Source organism: Parambassis ranga, chromosome 5 (assembly GCF_900634625.1).
Source record: "Parambassis ranga chromosome 5, fParRan2.1, whole genome shotgun sequence".
Lineage (NCBI taxonomy): Eukaryota > Metazoa > Chordata > Actinopteri > Ambassidae > Parambassis > Parambassis ranga.
The window spans coordinates 11632716-11658762 of NC_041026.1; the positions used below are offsets into that span (position 1 = coordinate 11632716).

At 41.3% G+C, this 26047-nt stretch overlaps 3 protein-coding genes across 5 annotated transcripts; all 3 read right to left on the reverse strand.

The window, feature by feature from the left end:
- Positions 1 to 814: 814 nt before the first annotated feature.
- cpne1 (copine I) lies at positions 815 to 20138 on the reverse strand. Of its 2 annotated transcripts, none has more exons than XM_028406281.1 (16): positions 20038 to 20138; positions 6858 to 6986; positions 6586 to 6765; positions 6117 to 6191; positions 5912 to 5983; positions 5589 to 5672; positions 5306 to 5395; positions 5130 to 5228; positions 4958 to 5044; positions 4589 to 4648; positions 4306 to 4439; positions 4151 to 4205; positions 3972 to 4026; positions 3535 to 3668; positions 3221 to 3457; positions 815 to 3100 (listed from the first exon to the last, which is right to left on the reverse strand). In XM_028406281.1, exons 2-16 carry the CDS (start codon positions 6984 to 6986, stop codon positions 2984 to 2986), a joined length of 1608 nt encoding a protein of 535 aa, XP_028262082.1. In that variant the 5' UTR covers positions 20038 to 20138; the 3' UTR covers positions 815 to 2983. The 2 variants fall into 2 exon arrangements, with proteins under 2 accessions (XP_028262082.1, XP_028262083.1); XM_028406282.1 differs by lacking the exon at positions 20038 to 20138 and adding an exon at positions 7820 to 8089.
- Positions 10761 to 20138, reverse strand: rbm12 (RNA binding motif protein 12). Of its 2 annotated transcripts, XM_028406279.1 has the most exons (3): positions 20038 to 20138; positions 16444 to 16508; positions 10761 to 14777 (listed from the first exon to the last, which is right to left on the reverse strand). In XM_028406279.1, the coding sequence occupies exon 3, from the start codon at positions 14747 to 14749 to the stop codon at positions 12047 to 12049; it is 2703 nt and encodes a 900-aa protein (XP_028262080.1). In that variant the 5' UTR covers positions 14750 to 14777; positions 16444 to 16508; positions 20038 to 20138; the 3' UTR covers positions 10761 to 12046. The 2 variants fall into 2 exon arrangements, with proteins under 2 accessions (XP_028262080.1, XP_028262079.1); XM_028406278.1 differs by lacking the exon at positions 16444 to 16508 and having other exon boundaries at positions 20038 to 20131.
- A 325-nt stretch (positions 20139 to 20463) lies between these two features.
- Positions 20464 to 25805, reverse strand: nfs1 (NFS1 cysteine desulfurase). Its single transcript, XM_028405274.1, has 13 exons — positions 25452 to 25805; positions 24870 to 24946; positions 24656 to 24772; positions 24476 to 24559; positions 24149 to 24301; positions 23974 to 24067; positions 23756 to 23890; positions 23461 to 23618; positions 23272 to 23377; positions 23099 to 23180; positions 22927 to 23010; positions 22150 to 22239; positions 20464 to 21695 (listed from the first exon to the last, which is right to left on the reverse strand). The coding sequence occupies exons 1-13, from the start codon at positions 25555 to 25557 to the stop codon at positions 21632 to 21634; spliced, it is 1350 nt and encodes a 449-aa protein (XP_028261075.1). The 5' UTR covers positions 25558 to 25805; the 3' UTR covers positions 20464 to 21631.
- Positions 25806 to 26047: the final 242 nt, after the last annotated feature.

Genomic DNA, 26047 nt, shown 5'->3' on the forward strand with positions numbered 1-26047 from the left:
AGTTTCCTCCTTAGAAAACACACACACACACACACAGTACATCAATTTTATCAGCACTAAATTCATGCATGTTACTTAAATGGCTCTAGATTAGTGCCAGAAATATGGACAGAGTAAACAACTTTTAATTGGTTACCAACTATTTAAATAAAATAAATAAAAAAAGCAATTTTAAAATTTGTTTAAGTGAACAAAATAATACGCTTTGCATGGCTTTTTAAGAGGTAAGCAGAAAAACAAACAATACACACAGTTGAGCAATGAATTATTGTTACTCTTTCCTGAATAGATGGCATATTCTCTGATTAAAAACATAAAAACAGCAGCAGCTTTTCCCTTTTTTATTCTTCCAAAGATGTTTTATTATTGTTTGCACATGCAGCCTTCAGAGAAATGATGTTGCTGGTTATAGTGGTTAGTTGTAGTTGCATAAGTGAGCAAACGAGCTGATGGTCACAATATGCCGTGAACCTACAATTTTAACAAACAGTTCAATTAAAGCCTGCAGAGGAGTGGCACTTTGCAGCAGAGTATTATGGGAAGTGTAGTTATTCTGTATTTAAAAAGAAAAAATCCTTCTTCACATGATGACATCACAGCACCATGTGATCATGCAGACAGAAAACAAAGTGAGCAGCAGCATTTAGATCAGATCAATGACATGATTTGCTGATTTAGTTCAAACCCAGCTCAAAAAAACCGTGAACTTCCTGTGTAACAGTCAAAAAACAAAAATCTGCTGAAGTTTGGTGAGAGACAAAGAGAGATCATCAAAAAACAACAAACAACAAAAAAAGCACTGAGCAACATAAAATAGTGAGACAAATAAAAACATATTTATGTAAATGATATGGAATATATATTGGACCTCTAAATGCGAGACCTGTTTCACTGTTCCCAAACAACGATTCATTTAATTGCTACAAACAGATAGGAAAATAAAAATATCAGACTAAATAATCCCACAATGTATGACAAAAATGACCTCAAAAACATTTCTTAATTCAAACGGAATTATTTTCTTTAAACATCTACTGCACAACTGTTGATCTAAAGTGGTTTCAGGCTTTAGGCATCATGACAGTGACCACAAACTACAAAGTTCACTTTACTACCAGACTTTTTTCCCACCTCATTTCTTCTTCTCTGGTCTTTTCTGTAATTAAGGCACCAAAACTTAATAATTCTGTGTTTTAAAGTGACTCCAGTTGAAGCTCTGGCGGTGACATATTTAAACAACATGAAAATGGTGTGGCTTTGCTGCAGTAAACATGAGATTTGACACATTTTAACACTGTGTGTTCAGATCACTCCAGTATCCCAGGCTGGACGAGCTGCTGGTTGACCACTTAAACTTTGTTTCCACCAAGAGGACCCTAAACATTTGGTTCAGTTTAGGAACTAATGTGCAGGAACTTTCCAAGGAAGGTTGATTCCGCCCTGATTGATCAGTTTTTCCACTGCCATCTAAAGCCTTTTCATGATTTATGGGTACTCAGCTACTGGCAGCTACAACAGTGACAGTGATCTTCTCATTAATCTCATTGCCGTTTCAAATTCCCACCTTTTAGCTTTTAAGTTTTTGTGTTGAAAGAACTAAAGTAACTACTTAAATGATCAAAGGTCAGGCATCCTTCAGTGGAAACACAGGGACTGTGGTTTAAATGATCAGTAATATGACACAGGAAGATGCTATGTGAGAGTAAAACAGAAATCAAACTGACATCAGAATTCCATGTAGTTTAAACTGCCAGGTTTGATCCTCAGAAATAAACTTTTAATTTTTATACCTGAAAAACAACTCTGCAGGCATGTTGGCTCCCAGAAGATATTTGAGTTTAAAAAGGCACTTTAATTTTTAGATGTTGTCTCTACTTCTTAGGCTTATCCATGCTCTCCACTTCCTGTTTCTTAATATGTTAATGTATGTAATATTATTTGGCATTTTATTTCTGTTGTTCTGAAGATGCTTAGGTTTTATATACCTCAGGAAGATTAACTGGTATCTCTGCCACATGAAGCACTAACACTACTGTCACAACACAGGACAGCCATAATGTATATTTGTAAACCATATATTGTACATTAAGACCATACACAGTATCCCCAGATGAAGACTAGGTGTCTTCAGATCATGATCAGTGAATAACACTAATGTTAAATGTGGGTGATGGTCTCACTGCTGGGAGCCAAGATGGCCACATCAACAAACTTCTGTGAGTGACAGAGCTGGAACCATTTAGGCTAAAGTGGCTAAGCAGCATCATATATTCAGCACTACAGTCTATAGTAAGGCTACAGCTAAGTGCATAGTAAGGCTAAAATAGTAAAGCTATGATTACAAGTAAATATCATTCAGTTTTCCAGCATTAAGTGCAAAAGCTAGAGTATTGGCACCTGATCAATAAAGCTAATCAGAGCTCCACACACCAACACACACACAGTGTGAGTCAAAGTGCAGTTTCATAACAGGAATAAATGCTCATGGTGACTTGCAGTTCCTCTAGTGTCCAGTAGAGGCTGCAGTAATAAAACTGATAGTAATAAAAATAAAAACTTAAATGAAGTTTAACCCTGTTACTATGGCAACAATAATGGAGTCTGGAATGTTTAGCAAGAAAATGGCTGACTGTGTGTGTGTTTGTGTGTGTGGCCCTGTGCCACACGGCTCTGTGATTGTATTTATACACATGCTAGCAAAAACATGTGATGTGCATAGTATAGAAGCAGCAGAATGAATACATAATCTGTATCTCATCAAAGAGATAAAAAGTGATTGGAAAATTGATCACAAAAGACTGGGGACAGCTGCCCCGTAGAAACCTGGCTGACTTGTCAGATTGGTCCTTGTGGACTGGTTGATTTGGTAGTTGGAAGAGAATGATTCAGGCGTGGAATGAGATGAAGCTGGGTCATCGGCTTTCTGTTTTAGGGAATGCAGGAGGCAGGTGTAGACAAGGTGAGAGGGGTTTCTGGACCAGGTTTAGGATTTGGGAGCAGCCTGTGGTTTCATTGGTTCAAGGCCTCTCATTTTGAAATATGAAACCAGCTGGTTGGGGACTTCAGCGAGGACAGACTTAGCCAGAGCCGCCATGGGAGCCTGGACAGAGACAGAAAGACGTTTGTGATGTATGCTGCACTTCAAGTTCTGGCTTAAAATAGAATAATAAAATGCTCAGGTAGTCTCATCTCATGAGCTAAATTCTGTCTCAACACTTACATCCTTAAACTGTCTGAAAGGGACAAACTGGACGATGTCTCTGGAGACAGCCTCCCCGACCGTCGACCTTAGCACGCCATCGTCTCCATCCAGAAGCTCCATAGCCTTAAAGTCGGCCGGTCCCACCCCCACAATGATGATGGACAGCGGCAGCCGCGACGCCCGAACTATGGCGTCCTTTGTCTGCTCGAAGTCAGTGATCTCTCCATCAGTGAGGATGAGGAGGACATAGTATTGCTGAAGAGACCATTAGACATACGTCAAAGTCTGACTGTGTGTTTTCTGGCTAACTGTGTGTTTATGTGTGTCCTCACAGAGGCGTTGTTGTTCTGAGCGCCACTTGTGGAGATGGAAGCCACGTGGTTGATGATGGGAGAGAAGTTTGTGGGTCCAGAGAGTCTGATCTGAGGCAAAACCATCCTGTAGGCATCAACTATCCCCTGAATACCTAAAAGCACAGTGACAGAGAGAGAAAACAAGCAGCTCTAGTACTAAAGAAGAAAAAAGTGTTTTATATCATGGATGTAATTGTATGATTCTATGTGTTCATAAAGAGTGTTTTTTTACAGCACAGTCATAAGACACCGAAAAACAGCAGCAAACTAAACTTGGAAGGATTAATAAAATGAAATATAAAAACAGTAGTATTCATTCTAAGACAACCTACACTCTTACTATGTAACTACTATACTCTAAATAAATAAAATATGTCCAGTAGATACATGTTATATATATATATATGTGTGTATACCTTGGCAGTGGGGGTTAGAGGGGTTGAAGTTGAGGGCAAACTCGTGGTGTGCAGCCTGCATGATGAGGACAACAGGTCATTAAATGTGACGGTATAAAATGAATCAAGGATTAAAACTGGAGAGACCAGCAGAGCCTGCAGAAGAAGCTGTGCACTTGTTGGTTACTTAGCCAGCTGACCTGGTAATCTGGAGGCAGTTTGGCTCCGAAACCGAATGCTGGGAAGAATTTATCACTGAAACAGGAAACACAAAATAACCACTGTTACAGTCCGGTCGATGGATTATGACATTAGCTGACAACATCGGAGTGTACCGTGTGAGTTAAGTACTAACGTGTCATAGTCCTGGATCACCTGACCCACTGACCACAGAGCAGACAGGTACTGGTTCAGACCATCTGGACTCATGTAGTGGAGAGAGTTTGGTGAGCGAGGATCACCGTTAGAGCCAGTGAAGTCGATCCCAACCTTCAGTGTTCAGACCAGATATTCAGTTATTTATATTAAAAAACTTTTGATTTTATTTGATCAATTCATTATACAACTCCAGCATCAAAATTGTGAATGTCATAGGTTTGATAAAATTAATCATTTAAGAGAAGTTCATGTTGACGTACAGTGAAGTTGATCTGGCAGCCACCCATGACATAGTCCAAGAAGGTGTGCTGTGTCAGCAGCTGCACAGAAACATGGGAAATCAATCAATGAAAACAGACATTGTTAAAAACGTTGCTGTGATGCACACAGTCAGGCAAACATCCTGTTCTGCACCACAGATCTAATAATAGACCAGGGTTTATAGTTTCAATGTGGGCCTAAGGAGCAAGAGGAGGGGAAACAACTCACTATAAAACTATCGATCCAATAAGTGAGTATTTTGGCATCAACATGCCTATCTGGAATGAATTAACAGTAGACCTACATTTCCTCTCTCAGAGGCAGAATGTATGGGTGCATTCTGTAACTGTGGGGACTGTAGCCTTTACCTTACAATTCTTGAGAGAAACAACTCCAGAGTTCTTGTAGCTTTTCTTCTTCTTCTGCTTGTCAGGGTGGATGCAGTCAAATTGCACCTGAAGGACAACATAACATACTGATCAGTGACCTCTGACCACCTAATATAAATCTGTTGATTTAAAAAAAAAACTGTGAGCTCACCGGTGAGCCACCTGCAGCTTTCTGCAGCTCAGAGACTTTAGTGGTGAAGGACCCAATGAGATCATGTGATCCATCACTGTCATAGTCAGAACAATCCACCTGCAGGTGGAGGAGGAGAGTTAATGCTGAACATTTGATTGCTCATCATCAGTGAAAGAAGATTTGATTGGTGGAACCTTTAGAGGCCTGTCGAGGTCGCTGCTGCAGAATGTCTGCAGGGGAACAGTAAATTTCTTCCAGGTGGGATTCAGGTTGTTCTTCACCACCTGCACGTGCACACAAAAACACACACAGAGAGATATTTGTGTTCACCATCATCTCCTAATTTAACATTTTAATGTGTGCGTCAGTGTTGATGAGGCAATACAAAGATTTTCAGTGCTGTGAATAAAGTATAATATAGTATTGTATATAGTATAGTTATAGTATTGCAGTGTGTGTTTGTGTGTGTGTGTTTACCTCAGTTCGATATACCAGCAGCCATTTCCCATCGTCTCCTTGTTTAAAAAACTCCAGGAAGGGATCAGACTTCCCAAATGTATCCTGAACAAACAAAAGATGCAATGTGTACTTTGTATACTTATTCTTTTTTAGCTGTCGCTGTTACCGTCTTTGAATTCTGAACACCATTTTGTGTGAAAAAAAACAACTAATTAATTATTTAGCTTGAATTCAGAGTAGATGCAACCTGATTTATTAAATTATTCATTTGAAAGTTAGCAGTTATTGGAAAGTAGGACGGAGTCTGCTTGTGCATGACAGCCCTGAAGGTGAAGAGTTACCTTCTTGTCAAGGTTTTTGGCCTCCAACTCCAACTCAATGGCTCTGTTGTCCTTTATCTCCTCTGCTATAATCTACAGACACACAAAAAAATCAGTCTAATCCCAGCTGTAAATAATTTCCAATAAGCAATATTACATGTATGTCAAAAACTATTACATTTCAAACAAGATCTTGAATTTACAGCAACACACACACAGTACATACAGTGATGGTTCCTTTCCCAGCAGGTTTGCCTTTCTTCAGCTGCAGAGGTCTGGTAATAGTTTTACTGGAAACTATCTGTAACACACACAGAAAAGGTGACAACTTCAGCTGAATCAATGACAACAGACTCCCATCCTGCATCAGTGCATTACACAATCTATCCAGCAGAGGGGAGTGTACTACACTGCATTACACTCATTCTTTTATATACTGACTATGCACTCAAGAACTCTGGGGAATTGTTCCCCAAAATACCAACATTTTCATGGATATCATCTGAGTCAATATTTTCATAGTGGCCATATGTTTAATATGTTTGTAATGACATAATAAATCAGCGTAATTTAAAAAGTCATGACTACATTTGACCTCCAGAGGGAGCCAACAATCTAAAGGAAATAACAAAAGCAACATTAACTTGAAAATGAATTTTTAACTTAAGTTAAGCCTGGTCATGTTTGGTGTGTACCTGTCCCAGTGTCAGCTCCACCCCTCCAAGGTAGTCATCATCGCTGAGGTCAGAGCTGGAGTTGTCAATGTCGTAGATCCCTAGTTTCAGATTCTGAACCGCCTCAAAGTGATAATCCATTCTCAGCCGCTGACTGAAGGAAGGGTCAGAGGTGTTTTTCACACGCTCAGTGCGACCCAGCTGACACACAAACACAGAGGATAAGGAGGAGGCGAGTTTGATTTTTTTATGTAGCTGATGACAAAACAAAGATAAGTATCCTGTAATGTTACCTCGGTCCATTTGTCTCCTCCTGAGCTCTGCAGCAGCACACACAGAGGATCAGACTTTGATCCGACATCTTTATCCAGCAGGTCTTTACAGGAGATGCTCAGCTCCACCTTACTGATACAGTCCGCCATCTGATGGGAGGGATAGAGAGGAAGATTCAACGTCAGCACTTCGAACAACATCAGAAACATGACATTTTCTGTTGAATGACATCAGAAGTCTAAAGAAGCAGCAGGACCTCTAAACACCACCAGTAAAAGCATTTATAAAGCAATACAGACATTCACTGCCTCTACCTCAGTAGTATTTTTATGATTTCAGTTTGTGAGTGAGGATATATGGTTTTCTCTGATGAGCTGAAGCACTGTGAGCCTGTACCTTCCACTGTGCCGTCCTTATCTTGCTTTTATGTGTGACATATGACAGTTTCTTAAGATAACACTGTATGACTAAACAAATATATCTCTTCCCCATGCAAAGGAGGCAGCCAGTCTAACAGCAGACACTGAAAAGTCTGATGACACCTTGTAGAATTTCCTTTTATAGAATGAAGTCTAAGAAATGATTAAACTTTTTAACAAAAATCACCCAAAACCATGTCCAAACAGCCATCAGCCATTTCATCTGAACACTTCCTGCTTCATTTAACCCCTGTTAGCACCTTTAAGCACACCTTATTAGTCTAACTATACTGTGTCTCAGGTGACTCTGGAATACAACCCAATTTGATATACCTGTGCTTGTTTACTTCTCAAAATGAATTAACTTAAAGTAGCAGCAGCACCTGAAGGCAACGCCTGCATGAGATTGAATGAGATTAAAACAAAAGGTTGTTAAACCAGTGAGCCGGGCAACTCAGCAGATTACCAAACACACACCACCTCTCCCTCTCTCTCTCTCTCAAACACACCAGGCATATATATACACACACAGAGAAATTGTGTAAATAAACTTTTAAAATCACCTTATCAGTTGTACTTGATCTCTCTATTAAACCGCAGGAGCAAATACCAAGGCGCAGGAGAATCACACCCACAATCCGGAACAGGAAACAACAGCTTCTCCGAAAGAATGAACCGACCTGACAGCACACTAAACGTTACCGAAACACTTTAATAGACTTTCTACTGAAATACACCGCAGCTGGAGTTTATATTACAACCGTGACAAAGACAGAAAACAATATTTTCTTTCCGTCAAACAGCATAAGCTAACAGGGAGCGGCAGACAAGCAGGTAGGTCTCTGATTGGACAGACGGTTGCGTAACCGTGTTCTGATTGGACAGAGTGGCTTTCGGTCACGCCCTCTGAGTTCAGGGGTGAGGATGCCAGCCTCTTAGTTGTGACAAACCCCTTCCGACCACACACCTTCAAAATAAAAGCACACTCAATCTAAATGTATTTCTCACAATAAACCTGAAGTTTTGACCGTCAGTCAATTACACTCGATTTGATAAACTATTTATTGAAACATGGGCAATATTTTTCTCATGCTAAAGGCCAACAATAATCCTTTAAATAATTTTTCCTGTTTATAAGTTTTACATTGTCAGGTAGAAACACAGAAACAAAGGCACAAACTGAATTTTGAATTAAAAATGCAGTCTGCAATAATAATAAGAACAAAATTACGAAAACAATAGCACTCAATACAGCAAGTCCAACAATTAATAACAGGACTGAATGAAAAGTCTGCCGTTCCTCCAGTTCTGCTTCTTTGCAAACATTCGTTCAACAACAGTCAATGTGACTGACTGAGCACTACACCTTCATAGGATTACTGATCCAACAAAAATTAGTTGCCTGGAGATGTCTGGAGGTTCACTCCGTCTATCATCATGCCACTACTTTTAATGTCATCCTATGGTCCTTCATAGCAGATAGTCTTTGCTCCATTGTCATGAGAATTTTCAAAGATGATATATGGTGGAGACAAATGACGGCAACATCGGATGAGTAAACTACTGTGCTCACACATGAAAGACTAGACAATTCAATTCTGTGCTTTTATGTTGAAAACCACACTGAGACCGGAAATGCCACTTTTCTCTCGGAGTAGAAACAGATGATGCACTGAGGTGATTACAGAGTAAACAGAAAAGCTTCAGGTATAATGAACATGGGTAGAGAGAGAGAGAACAGAACAAAGTGAAAACAGCAGGAGCTGACCTCCCCACAGAGAACAGAGCACTTTAATTTTATTCATCCTCTGCAGTGGGAACACAGATGAGTCCAAAAAAAAAGCTGCAGAGCATCACACCACCAAAGAGAAACAGAAGCAGAAAAAAGAAATACACAGTCCTAGGAAAAAAGAAAGAGCATAAATGTTTACCGTAAATCACACACACACACACACACACACACAGGTACTGAATAAAGCAAGTGGAGGACAGACAAAAAGCAAACAATAGTTGTAAAGTGCAGCTCAAGAGCACTACAGACAGATTGAGAAAGAGTTTTATATATATATATATATATATATACACATATAGACAGAGCCTGCAGGCCAGATATTAATCAATATTCCAACAATTCAATCTGACATTTTTGTCCAAAACACACTACTGCAAAACTTAAATTAGAAACAAATCTACTCTAATTAAACTATATACTTCTAACAAATCTAATATGTATATACACAAACTACAGTATATAAACTACAACCTGCCAGCTATAGATGTCAATCTGCATGCTGCTATGCAAAGAACAACTACCCCAACACTATCTGCAGGCCACAATCTATATAAGATGTGAGCTGTTATTATGCATGTGCCAGTCACCTTTCTTTTGTTGCTTAACACTGAGGTAGATTAAACTAGTTTCTTTAAAGGCTGATCTCAGATCACTGATGATGGTCTATAGGCTGCACAGACACATTACTTTTACTCATCTGCTCTATGTGTCTGGTAATCAATAGTATGAATGATTAACATTACTTCTGTCCCACACCCACTGACACACACTCACTATTCAGATTCATTTTGCAGAAATCCATCATCAGTAATGTTTTATTCCAATGCACTCAATATTCTCTGCACACACCTGCTGCACAGCACAGGCCATCTTTCTTGAGTGTTTCACTCCACTTTATTAAGGCATGTTTATATCTTTCTCACAGACACACACACACACATTGCATGCATATTCAATTGTTGTACCTGTTTCGAGGTTAACCATTTCCTGAAAGCAGAAGATTCCTCTTCAGACAAAACTATTTCCACTGATTTCTACTACTCAAAACCACAAAGCTTGTATGAGAGAACATGAGTGATGCAAAAAGGAAAAAACTGCAGCATTATAGAAACTTAGAGCAGCTGAGGTTAATAATACTGAAAAACATTAGGGCCAACCTGGTGGCCTTTTTGTTTTTAATATAGCCAATATTTATTTATGTTTAGGTTTTGCATTATTGGCATTGATACATATCTTTGGTGGAAGCCCAGGCTTTAATAACAATAAAACTAGGTGCTGTTGGGAGGGGAATGCATTCATTTATAGTACAATGAACACAATTATTGAGCTTAACTACCTGAATAATATGTTTGTAATTTGATATTCATTATTTTATTTGGATATTTTACAATATAGAACAGTGCTGAAGAAAATATGAAGTAGTCATGTAAATACAAAGTTGTTCTAGATCAATGATCCTAGCAATCACAAAGCAACTGGTTGACTGACAACCAGATGTGTTTGTTTCATTTTGTCTGTGGCTACGGCTTGGATATATAACAACTTGTAATGTTCCAGTACCTGACCTTGCATTGAAGTAATATCCATAGTAATTGATTTGTGTTGCAAACCAACACCTATCGTGAACTGATTTTGAGTTTTAAAAGATACAGAAACCAGGGACTTCAGACAAGTTTTCATAATCAGACAGTGAAGAGCAGTCAGTCAGCTGATCGCAGGATGAAGAACGTCCCTTTATTAGCTAAAACAAAGGAGACTCCACATCAGGTATGGTTATCATTATCATACAAGTTGGTTCACACAATAGAAACAAAATGAGCTTTAACGTGGAAACATCCAAATCAAAGATACAACAAAAAGCTACCAAACTTAAAATACTACAGACTACAGACCTCAGCACTCCACAGTCCAAACACCTACTGAGCGTGTGCTGTGGAAAAGAGGAGGTGGCATTGATCATACACACAGCAACATCATAAAAATGTGACAGATGAAAAGAAATCAGCAGCCCAACTTTACAAAAGGAAAATCATGTCAGCAATCGGTCCATCCCACATCCTCTACATGGCAACAGAGAGTTGTTGCAACATAGGAAAAGTCAACATGTTACCATAGCAACAGTGTCAGCCTTTTACAGTGACAACACAGCTTGATGTTAGTATCATTTTTGACCACAGCAGTGGAACATGTCAACATTTCAGCAAAGCAGTAGAGCATACACGTTGATCATGGCAACATAGCTTTTTTTTTTTTTAAAATCATAACTTTACCACAGCAACATGGAATGTAAAGACTTTACCATAGCAACAGAGCACTGTAGGAAATGCTTTTCATCTACAGCATGTTTAACCATAGCAACAGAAAGTGTAAAGATAGCAACAGAACATACACATTTCATCAACGAAACAAACTGTGGCTGTTCATCACTTTACCATAGCAACAGAGCAGTTTACGATATTTTCATAGCAACAGAGGACGTAAATGTCAAACCAAAGCAGCACAACATATTTATGCATATAGAGCAACAATGTCAGCCACTTTACAATAATGTTACCATAGCAACAGAACAGGTGTTCAGTGCATCAACTCTTGACATGTTTGACACAAAGCTACATTGTTGTGGAAAGTGGATAATGAAGGACCAAAATTGTTGTTGTCATCATCATCATCATCATCATCATCATCATCATCATCATCATCATCACAACCATTATTCTCACAAGTTTGTGCTACTTTAGTCAGTGGAGCAGCGGCAAAAAAGAGCAAAGTCTGGAGTCCAGTCTTTCTACTAGAAAGACTGCAGGAGGGTGGGGCTTACCTGCCAACATCTATACATAAGGGAGGAGCATCAGTAATGACTGACAGTCACTGAACAGGCAAGGCCTAAACACTGCTGCTGACAGTTCAGTTTAGTCCAGAATAAGTTGTGGATTGTGGGCTATGTGGATCCAGGTAGATGCAGAATCTTATGTACAGTAAGTCTGTTTAGGGCAGGTCTTTAACCCAAGCATATTTTGACTTTGCGCGCTCCAATAGGCCGGTCATTGAGGTCCATGACTGCAGCAGTGGCCTCCTCATGACTCTGGAAGGCTACCATAGCCTCACCAGTTGGCAGGCCTTTTTCACTGAATTGTAAGCAGACCGAGCCTGGCAGAACCTGGTAGCCATAGAAGAAGTCCATAATCTCGTCCACAGTAACCGTGAACGGCATGTTCTGAAGCTTCACAATTGTTGGGCCAGCTGCATTGCGTTGATTGCTGGGATTGGTGGATCCTGCAGGAGCTGGCTGGTTGCGGAGACCTTCAGTCCCTGGAGTGAACACCTGCTGTCCACCAGCTGTCCCACTTCCTGGTCGTCCCTGGTTGTTGGCCCCTCCCCCTCGGTTCTGTCCTCCAACACCTCCTTTTCTGTTGGCGTTGTCAAAGGGGACCAAGCCTCTCAGCCCTTCCTGACTAAACGGAGCTCCTCCTGCAGCTCCAGGTCGAAAGCCGGGTGGCTCCAAGATTGGTGCTCCAGGAAGACCTGCAACTAGTGGAGGAGCAACACCCAGATTTACATCACCCAGCCCTGCAGCTAATGGAGGGAGAGGAGGAGGGCCTGCAAGCCCATTCCCTGGGGCTGAGAAAGGAGTCACAAATGGGGCACTGTTGAGGTTCCCCATGGTGTTTCTGAGGAAGTTAAACTCCTCCCCACTAATTCCAGCAAATGGGTTGATCTGGGGCTGCTGGGGACTGGGCTGGGCTTGCTGATGTTGGATCTGGTTTTGATTCTGCAGGTTCTGGTTGCGCTGGCCCCTCTTGTTTTGGGGTGGAGGGTTTCTCTCAATTTCCTTCATCTGCTCAAAGGTCACAAGATGAACAAAAGCATCACGACCATTGAGTTTTTGGCGGTGCAGTCTTTCTGCTTTGCGGGCGTCTTCCTCTGTTTGGAGTTGGACAATAGCTTGCCCTAAACCGTTACCATGGCTATCTGTCAGTACCTTGAGGGTGTCCTCATAGAGACCTACACCTTCCAGGAAGGCACGAACATCCTTCTTGGAGATGTTGTAAGGGATGTTGGTGATGTGGGCGCAATTTCTGGGAGTTTTCAATCCATCCTGGGTCTTACCATCACCCTGTGCTGCTTCACGCTTGCGAATGGCATCAATCTTTTCAAGCATTCCCTTACGGCTAATTGGGTGAACCTGGATAAAGCGGGAGCCCATGTACTGCATGTGAGCACCAAGAGCACTTTTGTAGTCCTGTTCTGATTTGAACTCTAGAAAGCCCTCTCCTGTGGCTCGCCCATTGGGCCCATAGGCAATGTAAATGCTATCTTCCACAATAGCCAAGTTCTTGAAAAAGTCCTTGATCTGCTTCTTGTCAGCCTCATACGGAAGGCCCTTTAGGTAGACACAGAACTCTTGCCGGTGGGGAGATCGTGACCTTCCTCGTTGATCCCTGCCTCCTGCTACTGCCCCTGAATTATTGCGCCGGTGCAGCTGGTCCTGTGACTCATTGGATTTGCTGCTATTGTGAGGAGCATGGCCTGCCCCACTGTCATTCAGGCTGGCCCACTGTCGCTCAGAGCCCGGGGTAATTTCAATGAACCTTTGGCCCATCATGCCACCCCCACGCTTAACAGCTTCGAAACTGTCCTGGGGTGAGAAGAACTTGACCATAGCCCTGCCAGTAGGTCGACCCTGCCCATCCCTCAGGAGCCTAATCCCATCCACCCCAAGACCCCGGAAAAATTCCCTGACCTCCATCTCTGAGCAGGTAAAAGGGAGGTTCTGCAGGAGAATAAACAGCTCATCGGGGCTTGTCACTCCTGCACCAGTGGCAGCAGCAGCAGCAGCCTTCATATGCGCTTGAAGGCCAAGTGAAGCCAGCGGGGATAAGGGGTTAAACAGCATGGGGTTGGGGGTTCCAAGAGGAAGGCCAGTGCCTAGTCCTGCAGGGGGAGGCAGGGAGGGGTTGAAGGGGGGCAAGGAGGACATGTGGGGAATGTGGGACATAGGAGGCACTGGAGGTCCTTGGGACAATGGGGAGACAGTAGGGACAGGTGGAAGGGAAGACACTGGAGGAGGAACTGGAATGGTTGGGAGAGTGGGCATTGGGGGCATGGAGGGCATGCTTGGAATTGGAGGAATTGGTGGGGGTCCTGCATTGAGCGATGCAAGCGCAGTGGTGATGGTGGGGGCAGAGCTGTAGCTGTTGGGAAAGCTGGCCACCACACTGGCCAAGCTGGATGCTGCTTTATTGTTTGTTGACTCCTGAGATGAGCTTGCTGCAATTACTGGGACTGTGGTGTTACTGAAACCCTGGTTTCCATGGCTGCCGCTTCTCCCACCTGCCCCAGACTGCACTGTGGATATGGGATTAGCACCTGCTTGGCGGTTGGCATTTCCGGCTGCAGGTGGAGCCATCTCCACAGCCCCGGCTCCAGCCTCAAACCTGCGGCGGCTGAGTTCAATCATGTTCTGCATTTCTGTCTTGCTGCTGAGCAACAGCGACACTTTGGAACCCTTAATGGACCCGCCTGTTCGCATCATCCCCAGTCGAGCATCCTCATCAGTGGCAAAGACGATGAAGGCTTCACCATGTTCACCCCCCACAATGTGCACTCCCCCATCAGGAATGGTGAGACCAGAGAAGAAGTGTCTGATGTCCATGGTGCCGGCCACTATTGGCAGACCCTGCAGCCTGATGACTACTGCCATACTGACTGCAATACAACAGCCCTACAACCTGGGGAGAAAGCAACACTACCATCAGATACAAGCAGAAAAAGTGAAACCAGTGGTTTTCAGATATTTTCTTTGTAGTCTACCAAAGGCATAATCAATGTTGCTTACATGCACCATTTTTAAATTAATGGAACCTTTTCTGGGTCCTGACATCTGAAAACCAGTGGTGGTAGAAGGGTTATAGGGGATAGGGAGAGAATTTGAAAATGCAAAAAGGCTTAACTAAAACAGTCTCTCTGCAGAGCTTCATATGCTCGATAAACGTATTCATTTCTAAAGATTATGAAATCATGCTGCACATCAGATTCTCATTAAGACACACAAAATGCAACAGTAGCAATTAAGAAACCTGCAGTGATTATTAATATGTTGTAAAAAAAAACATGATGGGGAATACATTAAGAGTCGTATGTCAACAACACTGTTGTGCTGATACATGGTATATTCTCTCCTTAAGGACCCTATGAACTGCAAAACAGACAGACAGATATAAAATGGCTAAAATGTTAGAACCTAAAAATAATTCTTACATTTTTATTTCCAAATCTGGATAGACTTGCAAGCTAGCTAATTGTGCAAAATTCTCTATTCTGAAGCAAGTATGCACCATGGCTAGGTCTTGGTGTATGGTACTGGTTAGGCCTGGCACTAACACGTGTCTTGGATGAAATAACAATAGTGGACCACTCTATGTAGGTCCGTTTTCGAACTAGGGCTTTAAAAATAAAATCTTAGATTTTTTCACATTAAACCCAATTTACGAATTTAATCAATTTTTCCGCTTTCTAAAAAACAACACATTTTGAAAATGATTCTTTAATCTGATTTTTTGCGAGTGTCGCTGTGTGACTGTGGGCATCAAGTAAAGAGAGACGCTGGGAAATGGATAAAATTAAAATGCAAAAAAAGTAGGAAATCCCCATTTTTACTGTGTATTTTAACTGATAAAACTAGCTGACAGCAAGTTTTCCTAATTCGGTTTAATGTTAATCAGCCCATCATCGATGTTAGCAGACAGTAGCTAACAAGTTACTAGCGAGCCAGAGCATTGGCATCATGAATGAAGGACATTATAAAAGCACAAAGCACGGCATCCAGTCTAAACTCTCAGTCCTACAGGCTACAGTCCTCTGTCTCTCAGCCCACAAACTCAGCTGTCTACATGGTTTGTTGCGATGGCTCTAAAACATGTGCGTTGTTAAAAGATCTTGTATTGGCAGCAAGAGCTCTCACTCCTTCGATTATTCACGCTATTACATACACACACAAACATGCAGTGACGCAGGTGATCAGGAGAGAGCGAGATAATTAATCAATAAAATTGTTTTATCACCCAGCCCTATGTCAAACTTATACTAAAAACTTTTTTATATAACTTATTATGCTGGGTAAAAATATTTAGAGGACACTACAAATAAATGTGTTGTTGTTTGTTTTAACATGAAACAATGTCCAACCTCAAACCCAAAGTCTTCACTCACAATTAAGGTTCTCTGTGTGTGTTGACCTCATATACCACTGAGAAGCTTACGGCAATTATGTTCTTTAGAGTTAGCTTAAATATTGTCTACTGTGCAGTGCACAAATACTGTTCGCATATTAAGCGGAGTGTAAAAGATTTCGTGCAACAATAAGCCTTCATAAATCTCATGCACATTTCAACTCACCAAAGTAACTAAGCTGTGTGTTTAGTTTCACTGAAAAAGAGATGATTTCTGCAGGATACTGAAACCTGGTGAAAAGTCCAGAAAAACAAACCACTGTTCAAACACATCTCGAAAGAATTCAGCGTTTTACACATCATATGGACAGTAGTTCTGACATTATCCTCCAGCTGTGGCATGTTTTTTCTTTTAGTTGGCAGGATATGTTTTATGAGTGTCAACTACTTCCCGGTTACACATCAAAACTTGAATATGTTGAGAATGTACGATTTCATTTTTACAACTAAAACTTTAAACTCAGCACAATACAGATATGTAATCAACTTAAAAATCTCAGCAGAGGCACACTTGTCCAATATAGATTGTACACTGGACTTGAGTCTTCCTAAAAACTGAACTCTGAAGATGAAGCTTCACTTATCTCAACAACTACATGGCAACAAATCACCAACACCTGCCAATCATTAAATAACAACTGGGGCTGGGCGATAAAACGATAACATACCTATCGCAAAAATCTATCTATTCCACGAGCAAAATGACTTTGACAGAACTTATTAATCTATGTTTGGTAAGCGAGAATGAGAACAGTGCTACACTAAACCAATCATGTGACAGGAATAGAGTTACAACCACATCCGGTTTGGTTGACAAAACACAGAGGAGTATTGGTCGGCAGTAACACACGTCCTAATGTTTGGACTAGTGCTAGGAGTACTTTTAAGTCCATTTTAAGTCCAACAAGAAGCAGAGGACACTCCACTTGAGTTGCACTACAAACTTTGCCAATAGCATGTTCCCTGTGTCGGCACCGATGTGAGGGGGAAGTAGGCAGTGTCATGTTCAACTTCTTCAACCAATATTACTCATACAATATCTATACATCTCATCTAGTAGTAAAAATGAATGACTATGTTTAGCAAAAATAGTATTTGATTTATCGCCCAGCCCTATCAACAACCCAAGACTTCTCCGATAACAAGGAAGATCGTAGAGATCTAGATCGTCAAATGTCACCAAGTCAGCAAGCAGCGTTTTACATCTGGCAGCAAAACAGCTCCACTTGAATAAAATGACAAAAGCAAATATGCAACATGTCACCATCAAAACATTAGCATCATTTTTACAGGGGCAACAGCTGAAACTCACCAACCAAAGCAGGAAAAGCAATGTCGTCAAACTTTTGACAGGTACATATACACAAGAGCAACATTTGCGTGTTGAGCAAGATTTGCATTAACATCAACCAGTGCAACATTAGCAACATCAGCAACTGATTACCACACAGTACCAAAGACAGCAGTTGATCAGAAGAAAAACAGTAATGAGTTGCACAGCAACAATCAAACCAAGACTAGTAAACCCACATCCACCTGAGCAGCAGCAGATGGAGCAATGCTTGCTGCTCCAGCAATTTTCTGTATTACTGTCCAAGAGGTACATCTCTCTGAACTCCAGCATGCCAATCAATCTGCAGCAAAACAACAATTAAAATGCTGAAAAACACAAAAGTCTGCAAGTCACCACACTTTTCAGCATCAATATCATCATAGTCATCATCAGGCTGAACAATGAGACAAAGAGAGCAGCGTTCAGCATCGGCACAGAAAAACACTGAGTAAACACTGAGCAGTTTACCTAATGCCTCCTCAGATTCCTACCTAGGTTTTTCAACATTTCCAACCTCTCATCATTTCTGGTTGGCAATCTACCAACAGCAAGGAAAAACAGCAGCAGTAGAATAACACACAGCAAGAGAGAAACTGAAACAGCTAGAATATTAGCAAGAACAACTCAAATATCCAGAGGCAGGTGAAAACATCCAACTGCAGCTGCAATTAGAACGAAATTGCAATTAAACTGATAAGAGACAAAGAGCAACCTTCAAACACACAGAAAACCAGAAAGAAACATTCAAAACAGCAAGTTCAGGATCAAGGAAGAAAAACTACCTTAACCTTTAACTTAAAGATGGAATACACATTTAGCTACAAGAGCAAAGGCTAGAAATTAATGAAAAGAGTGCACTGCCAGAAATTATTCAAACACAAGGAAGAATCTATTCAGGAACAATGATGAGATACTCACTCTCCACTCACCAGCCAACACTGAGCTAAAATCTCAGACTGGACAATGAGACACCTGAAATGATGAGCCTGGTCCTCAAACCTTTTTGCAGCTTTTTACAACCTTTGACTATAACTGCCTGCTTAACACCAAACCACCCCCAACATACAATGGCATGAACATCCTGCACTGTTATCCTGAAAGAAAAAAAACAGAAACAACATATATATATATATATATACACAAAGCAAACTGCAGTAATTACTTTTCCACTTCACCCATTCCAGACCCAACAATCTAACCACAGAACATTTTAGAGGTGCCTCTGTTAAGTGTGATATACAGCACTGAAGAGGACCTGTGTTTAACTACAATCTGGTGTATCTTCAGCCATCATTTTACAATTTGAATATTCAATAAATGCCAGAGGCACCTACATATGACCTGAATGACAGGGGGACAAGTGGATGTCAATCAACATGGTTTTAAAAAATGCTGCAATTAGTAGGCTGTAGTGGTGGTTACGAAGCTGTCTTAAACCTTATAACCTCCATTGGCCTGACAAAGTGCACCAACTTTAAAGAACACAACACAGAAAAGAAGGCCTTAAGAAGACAGGTGTGTGCAGCCTTTAAACCAAAGAAGGCATGAGCAGGAGGAATCTTATGTGCTTTAGATTTCCAGCTTGCAAGAGACTTAGATCAAGACGAGTTAGTGCAACCAGACTTAGAGGTCTGTTTGAAATACATGATTATACTCAGCTTATTTATAAACTAAAGGGCCAATGAAGAAAAGTGAAAGGCAACAAAAGCCTTCTTCTGGCAGACAGGTTCGCCACAGATGTGATAAATAAATATAATAAATACACTATTTCTGCAGATTCCATGTCTAATAAGAGCTACCAGCAACCATCAGTATTTTCTAAAAGCTACCAGCCCCTTCTTAACAGATGTTACTGTGGACGTGTGACGCCATGACCGGGGGCGTGGCTTCTGTATGCGGTTTTCAATGGAGACCGACCGCAGTGTCTCCGAGAAAACTGATCAAAACATTTCTGAAATCAAACGTACATCACTTCCAATCACTTCCCGTCCGCCTACACAACAAAGAAGCAACACTATGAGTTGATCCGTATTGAATAACACATCAGAGATTCCGGTTAGCTAACGATAAATAAGTTGGAATGGATGAAGACACCATTTTATTAGCCAAACTAGCCTTTCTAAACGTTTTGAACAAGCAACTGTTAAACTAAGCAAATATCAGACACGACGTCTCCATACAAGTTCAGCAAGAACATTGCTAACTGGTTATTTATCAGCAGAAATATGTCTGTGACTAAAGCTAATTCAGCCTAGCTTACGTACTTAGCATGCTAACGCCGTGTTAGCGACCTAGCTGGTTTTGAGCCCTGCTTTGTGTGCGTGTGTTGGAGCAGAGCAGCGAGCAGGAGGCTTTCAGAGACTGCTGACGTGCTCAGCTCCCGGTGTGAGTGCGTCATTGAGCAGGCTGCCGCTTTTAGAATCTTACCGAGAATTTTTTTTGCAATTAAACACACTGAGGTTTAACTCATGAACGGAGGTCTCCTCTTCTCTTCACTCTGCAAACTGCCACTGCACGAAATGTCGGCGCAAACGCCGCGAGAACAGATGCAGTGACGCAAGGAGATGCTGCCTGACGTCAGAGCAACAACGCCCCCTGCTGGCTATGTTATGTTGGGACTGAAATAAGAGCAACTTCAAGCAGTCAGGATGCAAAAACTCTATATGTTATAAACTATATAAGATGGATCTGTTCGAATCCTGCAGATATACTGTACGTATATAACACAATAAATCATAAACGACAAAACAAAAACAAAAACACATAGCATCTGTATCAAATATCAAATATTTTTCAGGTCATGATAAGATGGCTTGTGATAATTTTTTAGAAGAACACAGAAGTAGAAACGTATTAATATAGATTGCATAATCATGAAGCAGCAATTTATTGGACACGTATGTGTATATGGTATTGATAAGTAACAGAAGAAGACAGTAGAAGCAGTATTCTTATAAATATGACATTTTGAGGCTCAGACTACATCCAGGAACACAACACAAGGCTTCAAATTCTTTGCAGATGGGGTGGTCACAAAGACCTGATTTCATCAACAAAGAATTTTTTTATTGTTTTGTGATCAGACAATGACCGGACAGAAGCCATTTTTAAACTCTTGAACAAAGCAGTTGTGATGAAATGATGTCTGCAGTCTTGTAGAGTGTTCCATAATGAATCACAGAATAATGATCACTGCTGCTAACACTGTTTGGCTAGATATCTCACTGAGAGCTGGTGGTGATACACTGTGTACACTGACGTGAGGAAAAAGCCTGACGAGAGACAGAGGGGAGTTTGTAACCTGTAAACAGTGTGGGAGACATGAACTGTAATAGGTGACTTAACCCCCCCAAAAAACTGAAAAAGTGCTGATAAGCTCTGCCACAAAGCTGGTTTACTGCATGTCTCAATGTGTGTGACGCCACTAATAGAATGTTTATTTCAGTATCAAATTATGTTCACTGAACGTGGTCCAGGTACATACTGAATTCAGCACTGTGATGTGTTAAAAAGCAGGGGAGACACCATTCTTTTTAGTCAGATTTCCTTCCCCTCACATCATTTAGATTTTGTGCATTTTTTTTTCCTCTGTAACTTCACTCAAAAATACAGCATATTGCCCTGGCTGATATTTTCTGCTGTCATATCCTTATTGGTTGGTTTGCTGCAGCAGTCAGCCTGTGTGAACATGGATCAAACAATTCAGTCTTTGGTTGCAACATTCTCTGGACTATAAATTTACATCTCAGAGTGACCGAAACTGCAAGGCTCTCTACACTCAAGATGTAGAAGCTGACTGATTAAATACAACCAGTAGTATTTTCTTCATGTCTGACAACTTTCTGAGCAACATCTCCTGACACAGTAACTCAAGGTGCCTTAAACTATAAATGGACTTCAAGTTGGACAGGAAGTTTGTGCGTGTTTAGGTACAGGAAGAAAAAGCTGGTCCATTTCCAATATTCTACGGGAACAATCATCGTCACTGGCAGCTAGGAAGTGAACAGGAAGTGAGGGGTGTCTAGTGCTGTGTCCACTTGATGCTCTTCAGGTCGATGCCTTCCTGGACCATCTCCCACAGAGGACTGACAGACAGGCAGAAAGAAAGAGGGAGGGAGGGAGGGAGGCAGGTTATTGGCTGTTACACAACACATAAGCAATATAAATAAAAAAAACTTTCATGTAGCCAAGTGTACTGTGACTGTTGCAAACATTTCATATTTTCCACATAAAAAGGACTAATAACTGTTTGGTAAGCAGTCCACAGGTATTCACTATGTTCCCCATATCACAAAGAAAAACTATGTGCAAACAATTAAAGTACACACAGCAGATCGGAAAAAAGGAAGTCAGTCTTGTGACAGTTTGGGTTTGTTTTTTTACTTCCAAACCATTGTGTGCAACCTGTCCTGATTTATTTTTCAGACATTTCCTACATTCACAGACTATGCTGTGACTCAGCTATTTTGTTGTTATAGAAAAGCGCAAGATGACATATGTTCCAATACATGTCCGCAGTTAAAATCCAGGTGTACTCACCTCATCTCTCTGAGCCTGCGGACCTGCTGGATGCACTTCTCTGCTGTGTAGTCCACCTCTTCCTCAGTGGTGAATCTGCCAATACCAAACCTAAAACACAAACAAACCCAAGAGGACATTAAAGCATTAAAGGCTGAATAAGAATCCACTGAAACTGCTGATGTTTAAATGAAGACAGTCTGCTGACACAAAAATAACATACGTCTTCATCTCAATGCATCGCTGCTGTGACATCACTGTGTGATGAAGTGAAGTTGCAAAACCCACAGAGGACTTCAGACGTATGAGAGCAGCTACGTGCGTGTGTGTGCATATCTGCATATTTAAACTTTTTAATCAGTGCTAATTGGTTTCTGGACATCTTTACATCGTTATTATTCATTAAATTAAACACTGTCAAAAGCACATCTAGGGACAGCTGTTGCGAATTAGGCCTTGGGTATAAACACTGTGATCCAGACATTGGATTATTTTGTGAAGAAGATCTATGTTTACTGTATCTGTCCCTATCACATAACCTATAAATAAATACGTAAATAAATAAATATAAAGCTTATAATTATTTTACAATTACATACATCACTGAGCCAGAATCACTGTTTTATTGTACGCAGGAGTATCATCCATCCATATAATTCTAAATATAATCCTAACAGATCATCATTAGAATCAGAACTTTTAGCAACATGATGATAATAATCCAGACTCCAATCAAAGTCAGTATTAATGATTATTAGCAGCATTGCTATCAGAATAATGAAGGACACATGATTGTACCTGATGGAAGAGTGCGCCAGGTCTTCATCTGCTCCAATTGCTCTGAGGACATATGACGGCTCCAGAGACGCTGATGTACATGCACTGTGCAAACACAAACAGATATTCATTCATCACTACAGGTGTACAAACATAAAGTAATGTAATTTAAAAGTCAACGTTTATGTCTGACCTCCCAGATGACAGGGCGACATCCTTCAGTGCCATCAGTAGACTCTCTCCCTCCACATAGGCGAAGGAAAGATTGATACAGCCTGAAAACACACACACGATCAGAACAGACCATCTAATACAGAGTTCCAACACAAGCATTAAGATGTAAAGACTAAATAGCAGGATTCTTACCTGGGTAGCGTTGTTCTGCATCTCCATTCATGATGACGTCAGGAATCTCAGACATGATCTTCTGAATGAGACGGTGAGCCAGCATGGACACTCTGTGATGATCATACTACAAAGACAAACATGTTAAAGTCCAGGGCAGCTGTGTGGGTTTGTTGAGTCTTAAGTTGAGTCTCAATGTGATGATTTTACCTCCATTTCCTTCTGGGCGATGCTGCATGCTGCTCCCATCCCGACAGCCAGTGGAGTGGGGACAGTGCCAGAGCGCAGCCCCCTCTCCTGCCCACCGCCGCTCTGGAGCGGCTCCATACGAACCCGTGGCCTGCGGCGCACATACAAGGCGCCCACGCCTGTGCACACAAACAAATGGACTCAATGGCCATCTAACTTCTATACGTCTAAACACACTGCTGCTAGGACTATTTAACAAAAACATTAGCAATGTTGTACAGAACTCTGAACTGTGCCTGCTTCTCATGCCACCAACCTTTGGGTCCGTAAATCTTGTGAGCACTGATGGACATCAGATCAATCTTCCAGTCAGAGACATTGATGGGAATCTTTCCGACAGCCTGAGCAGCATCGGTGTGGAGGAAAATTCCTTTAGAGCGACAAATCTGACCTGTGCACAGGAAGAGTAAAGCTCAACTTGGTCGAATCAAATAAATAAATAAACAATGTGTATTTTTGTGTTGCAGTAGTTACCGATCTCCATGATGGGCTGTTTGACTCCAATCTCATTGTTGACGGTCATCACCGACACCAGTGAGGTGTCAGGACGGATGGAGGCCTCGAAAAGCTAAACACACATATTTTTAGTGCATACAGTAAAAAGTTTGTACTGTGTCTGTGTGTGCATGCTGAATGAGTACATGCGTACCTCCAGGTCAATCAGTCCATTCTTCTGGACCGGCAGGTAGGTAATGCTGAATCCCTCAGACTCCAGAATCCTACATGAGTCCAGTACACATTTATGTTCAATCTGCGTGGTGATCACATGACGCTTTTTGGCCTGGTAGAACCTCGCCACGCCCTGCAGGAGATGGAGGGGAGTTATTGTGTTCTTGTTTGTCCATATACTTAACAATACAAGTCTGCAGAGACAACAGAAAAAGCCCATGCACACTCACACTCAACACACGATAGGAGTAGTGACAGAGATGTGTGTGTGTGTGTGTGTGTGTGTGTGAGCAGGAGCAGAACTGACCTTGATGGCCATATTGTTGGACTCAGTGGCTCCGCTGGTGAAAATGATCTCCCTAGGATCAGCACCGATCAAATCTGCCACTTGCTGCACAGAGAGGGAGCAAAAAACATCACATGTCACACTGCAAGATGAAGTTTTTCACGTCAATGCTCTCTCTGCACAAATAGAGTATCTCTCTACCTTTCTTGCAGTCTCCATGGCACTCTCACTCTCCCAGCCATATGCATGTGTTCTGGAGTGAGGGTTACCGTAGTAATTCACCTGGAACGGCAACATGGCATCCAGCACACGAGGGTCCTAAACACACAGATAAAACTAGTGCTAAGTATGAATCCCTCTGACATCAGCAGGCAAAAAAAACTGCAACTATGACAACACGGCTGGAGGAAGTCACCATTGGAGTGGTGGCCTGGAAGTCCATGTAGAGGGGACGAAGCTCATCTTTCTCCAGTACCTTTTTCTTGATCAGCTCTGCAGCACAAAACAGAGTTTACAGATATTTAAGAAGCTTTTAAAATTACATGGGATGTAATTCATTATCTGCTTCACAAACATAAAAGAGGATGGAAGACCAGTAGAATTATTGTGATTTCTGATGATATAATTAACTGAATTTATCCAGGCAGCTTGGGTTTGAACTTCCGTATGTGTAACACCTTCAGCCATCCCATACAGAAACATTGATAACTGAGAACACTAAATCAATTCATTTAAAACGAAGAGGACTAAAACACCAAGGCGACCAAGTTCTGTTATTTTCAGTTTTCGGTTATTTAAGTGAGAGATGTGGTATGTTTTTACAGATTTTGCAGATTTTGCAATTATCTTACAGACAATAACTTTACATATTTAATTAACGTCTGTTTAAAGGTTTTGTAAAGTTTCATGTTGCCTTCCTAAACTGCGTCACTTTGGGATTAGCTTCATGCTAGCTCCTCTCGGATAAACAGACCCGTTCAATCCGGGCTGCTGTTACCTTTCTGCATGGCGCTGGCGAGTGTCCGGTCAGAACCCAGCCGAACATGAAGCCACGAGGCGGGCCTCAGCAGCCGGGAGGACACGGTCCTTCCCGGGGAAAGCATCTACTCGCGGACTGATTACAGCTGGGAGACCTGCTGACCTCTGTCAACAAAAACTACGTTGATCACAATCAAAACAGCTGCGCGAGCAGGATATAACCAGTTTAAGCTGCTACTGCCTGTCCGTAAAACTGAATAAAACACATGGACTTGATGAACGGCGGTTCTAGGTGAAGTTTGGTTTGTGCTGAGAAGCGTTGCCGCCTGTCAGTCACATCCAGGTTACATCCAGGTTTCAGCAGCGCCGGTCAATGTCATTGTTCAAACAAACAACCAATACTTCCGCTACAGATTTTCAAAATAAAAAGATTTGTAGCAATCAGACAGAATTATTCATCAATAAACAAGAAAACATAGCATGTATGTATAAATAATTCCATTATTCTTATAATATTAACATTTGCTCTAATGATTCAATTTATATTTTTCTATTTATAATAATGTTTAAACATTAGGTAATTTTAATTTGAAGTTGTGTTTGATCACTCTGTAA

What these genes read in the sequence shown, in the direction of transcription:
- cpne1 (XM_028406281.1), bottom strand. Translation starts at nt 6,986, where the DNA reads ATGGCGGACTGTATCAGTAAGGTGGAGCTGAGCATCTCCTGTAAAGAC. An exon ending in CCAAAAACCTTGACAAGAAG is followed by an intron (nt 5,673 to 5,911) that starts GTAACTCTTCAC and finishes TTGTTTGTTCAG; the next exon opens with GATACATTTGGGAAGTCTGA. An exon ending in CTCAGAACAACAACGCCTCT is followed by an intron (nt 3,458 to 3,534) that starts GTGAGGACACAC and finishes TGGTCTCTTCAG; the next exon opens with CAATACTATGTCCTCCTCAT.
- rbm12 (XM_028406279.1), bottom strand. Translation starts at nt 14,749, where the DNA reads ATGGCAGTAGTCATCAGGCTGCAGGGTCTGCCAATAGTGGCCGGCACC.
- nfs1 (XM_028405274.1), bottom strand. Translation starts at nt 25,557, where the DNA reads ATGCTTTCCCCGGGAAGGACCGTGTCCTCCCGGCTGCTGAGGCCCGCC. An exon ending in TCCAGGCCACCACTCCAATG is followed by an intron (nt 24,773 to 24,869) that starts GTGACTTCCTCC and finishes CTGTGTGTTTAG; the next exon opens with GACCCTCGTGTGCTGGATGC. An exon ending in CCAACAATATGGCCATCAAG is followed by an intron (nt 24,302 to 24,475) that starts GTCAGTTCTGCT and finishes CATCTCCTGCAG; the next exon opens with GGCGTGGCGAGGTTCTACCA.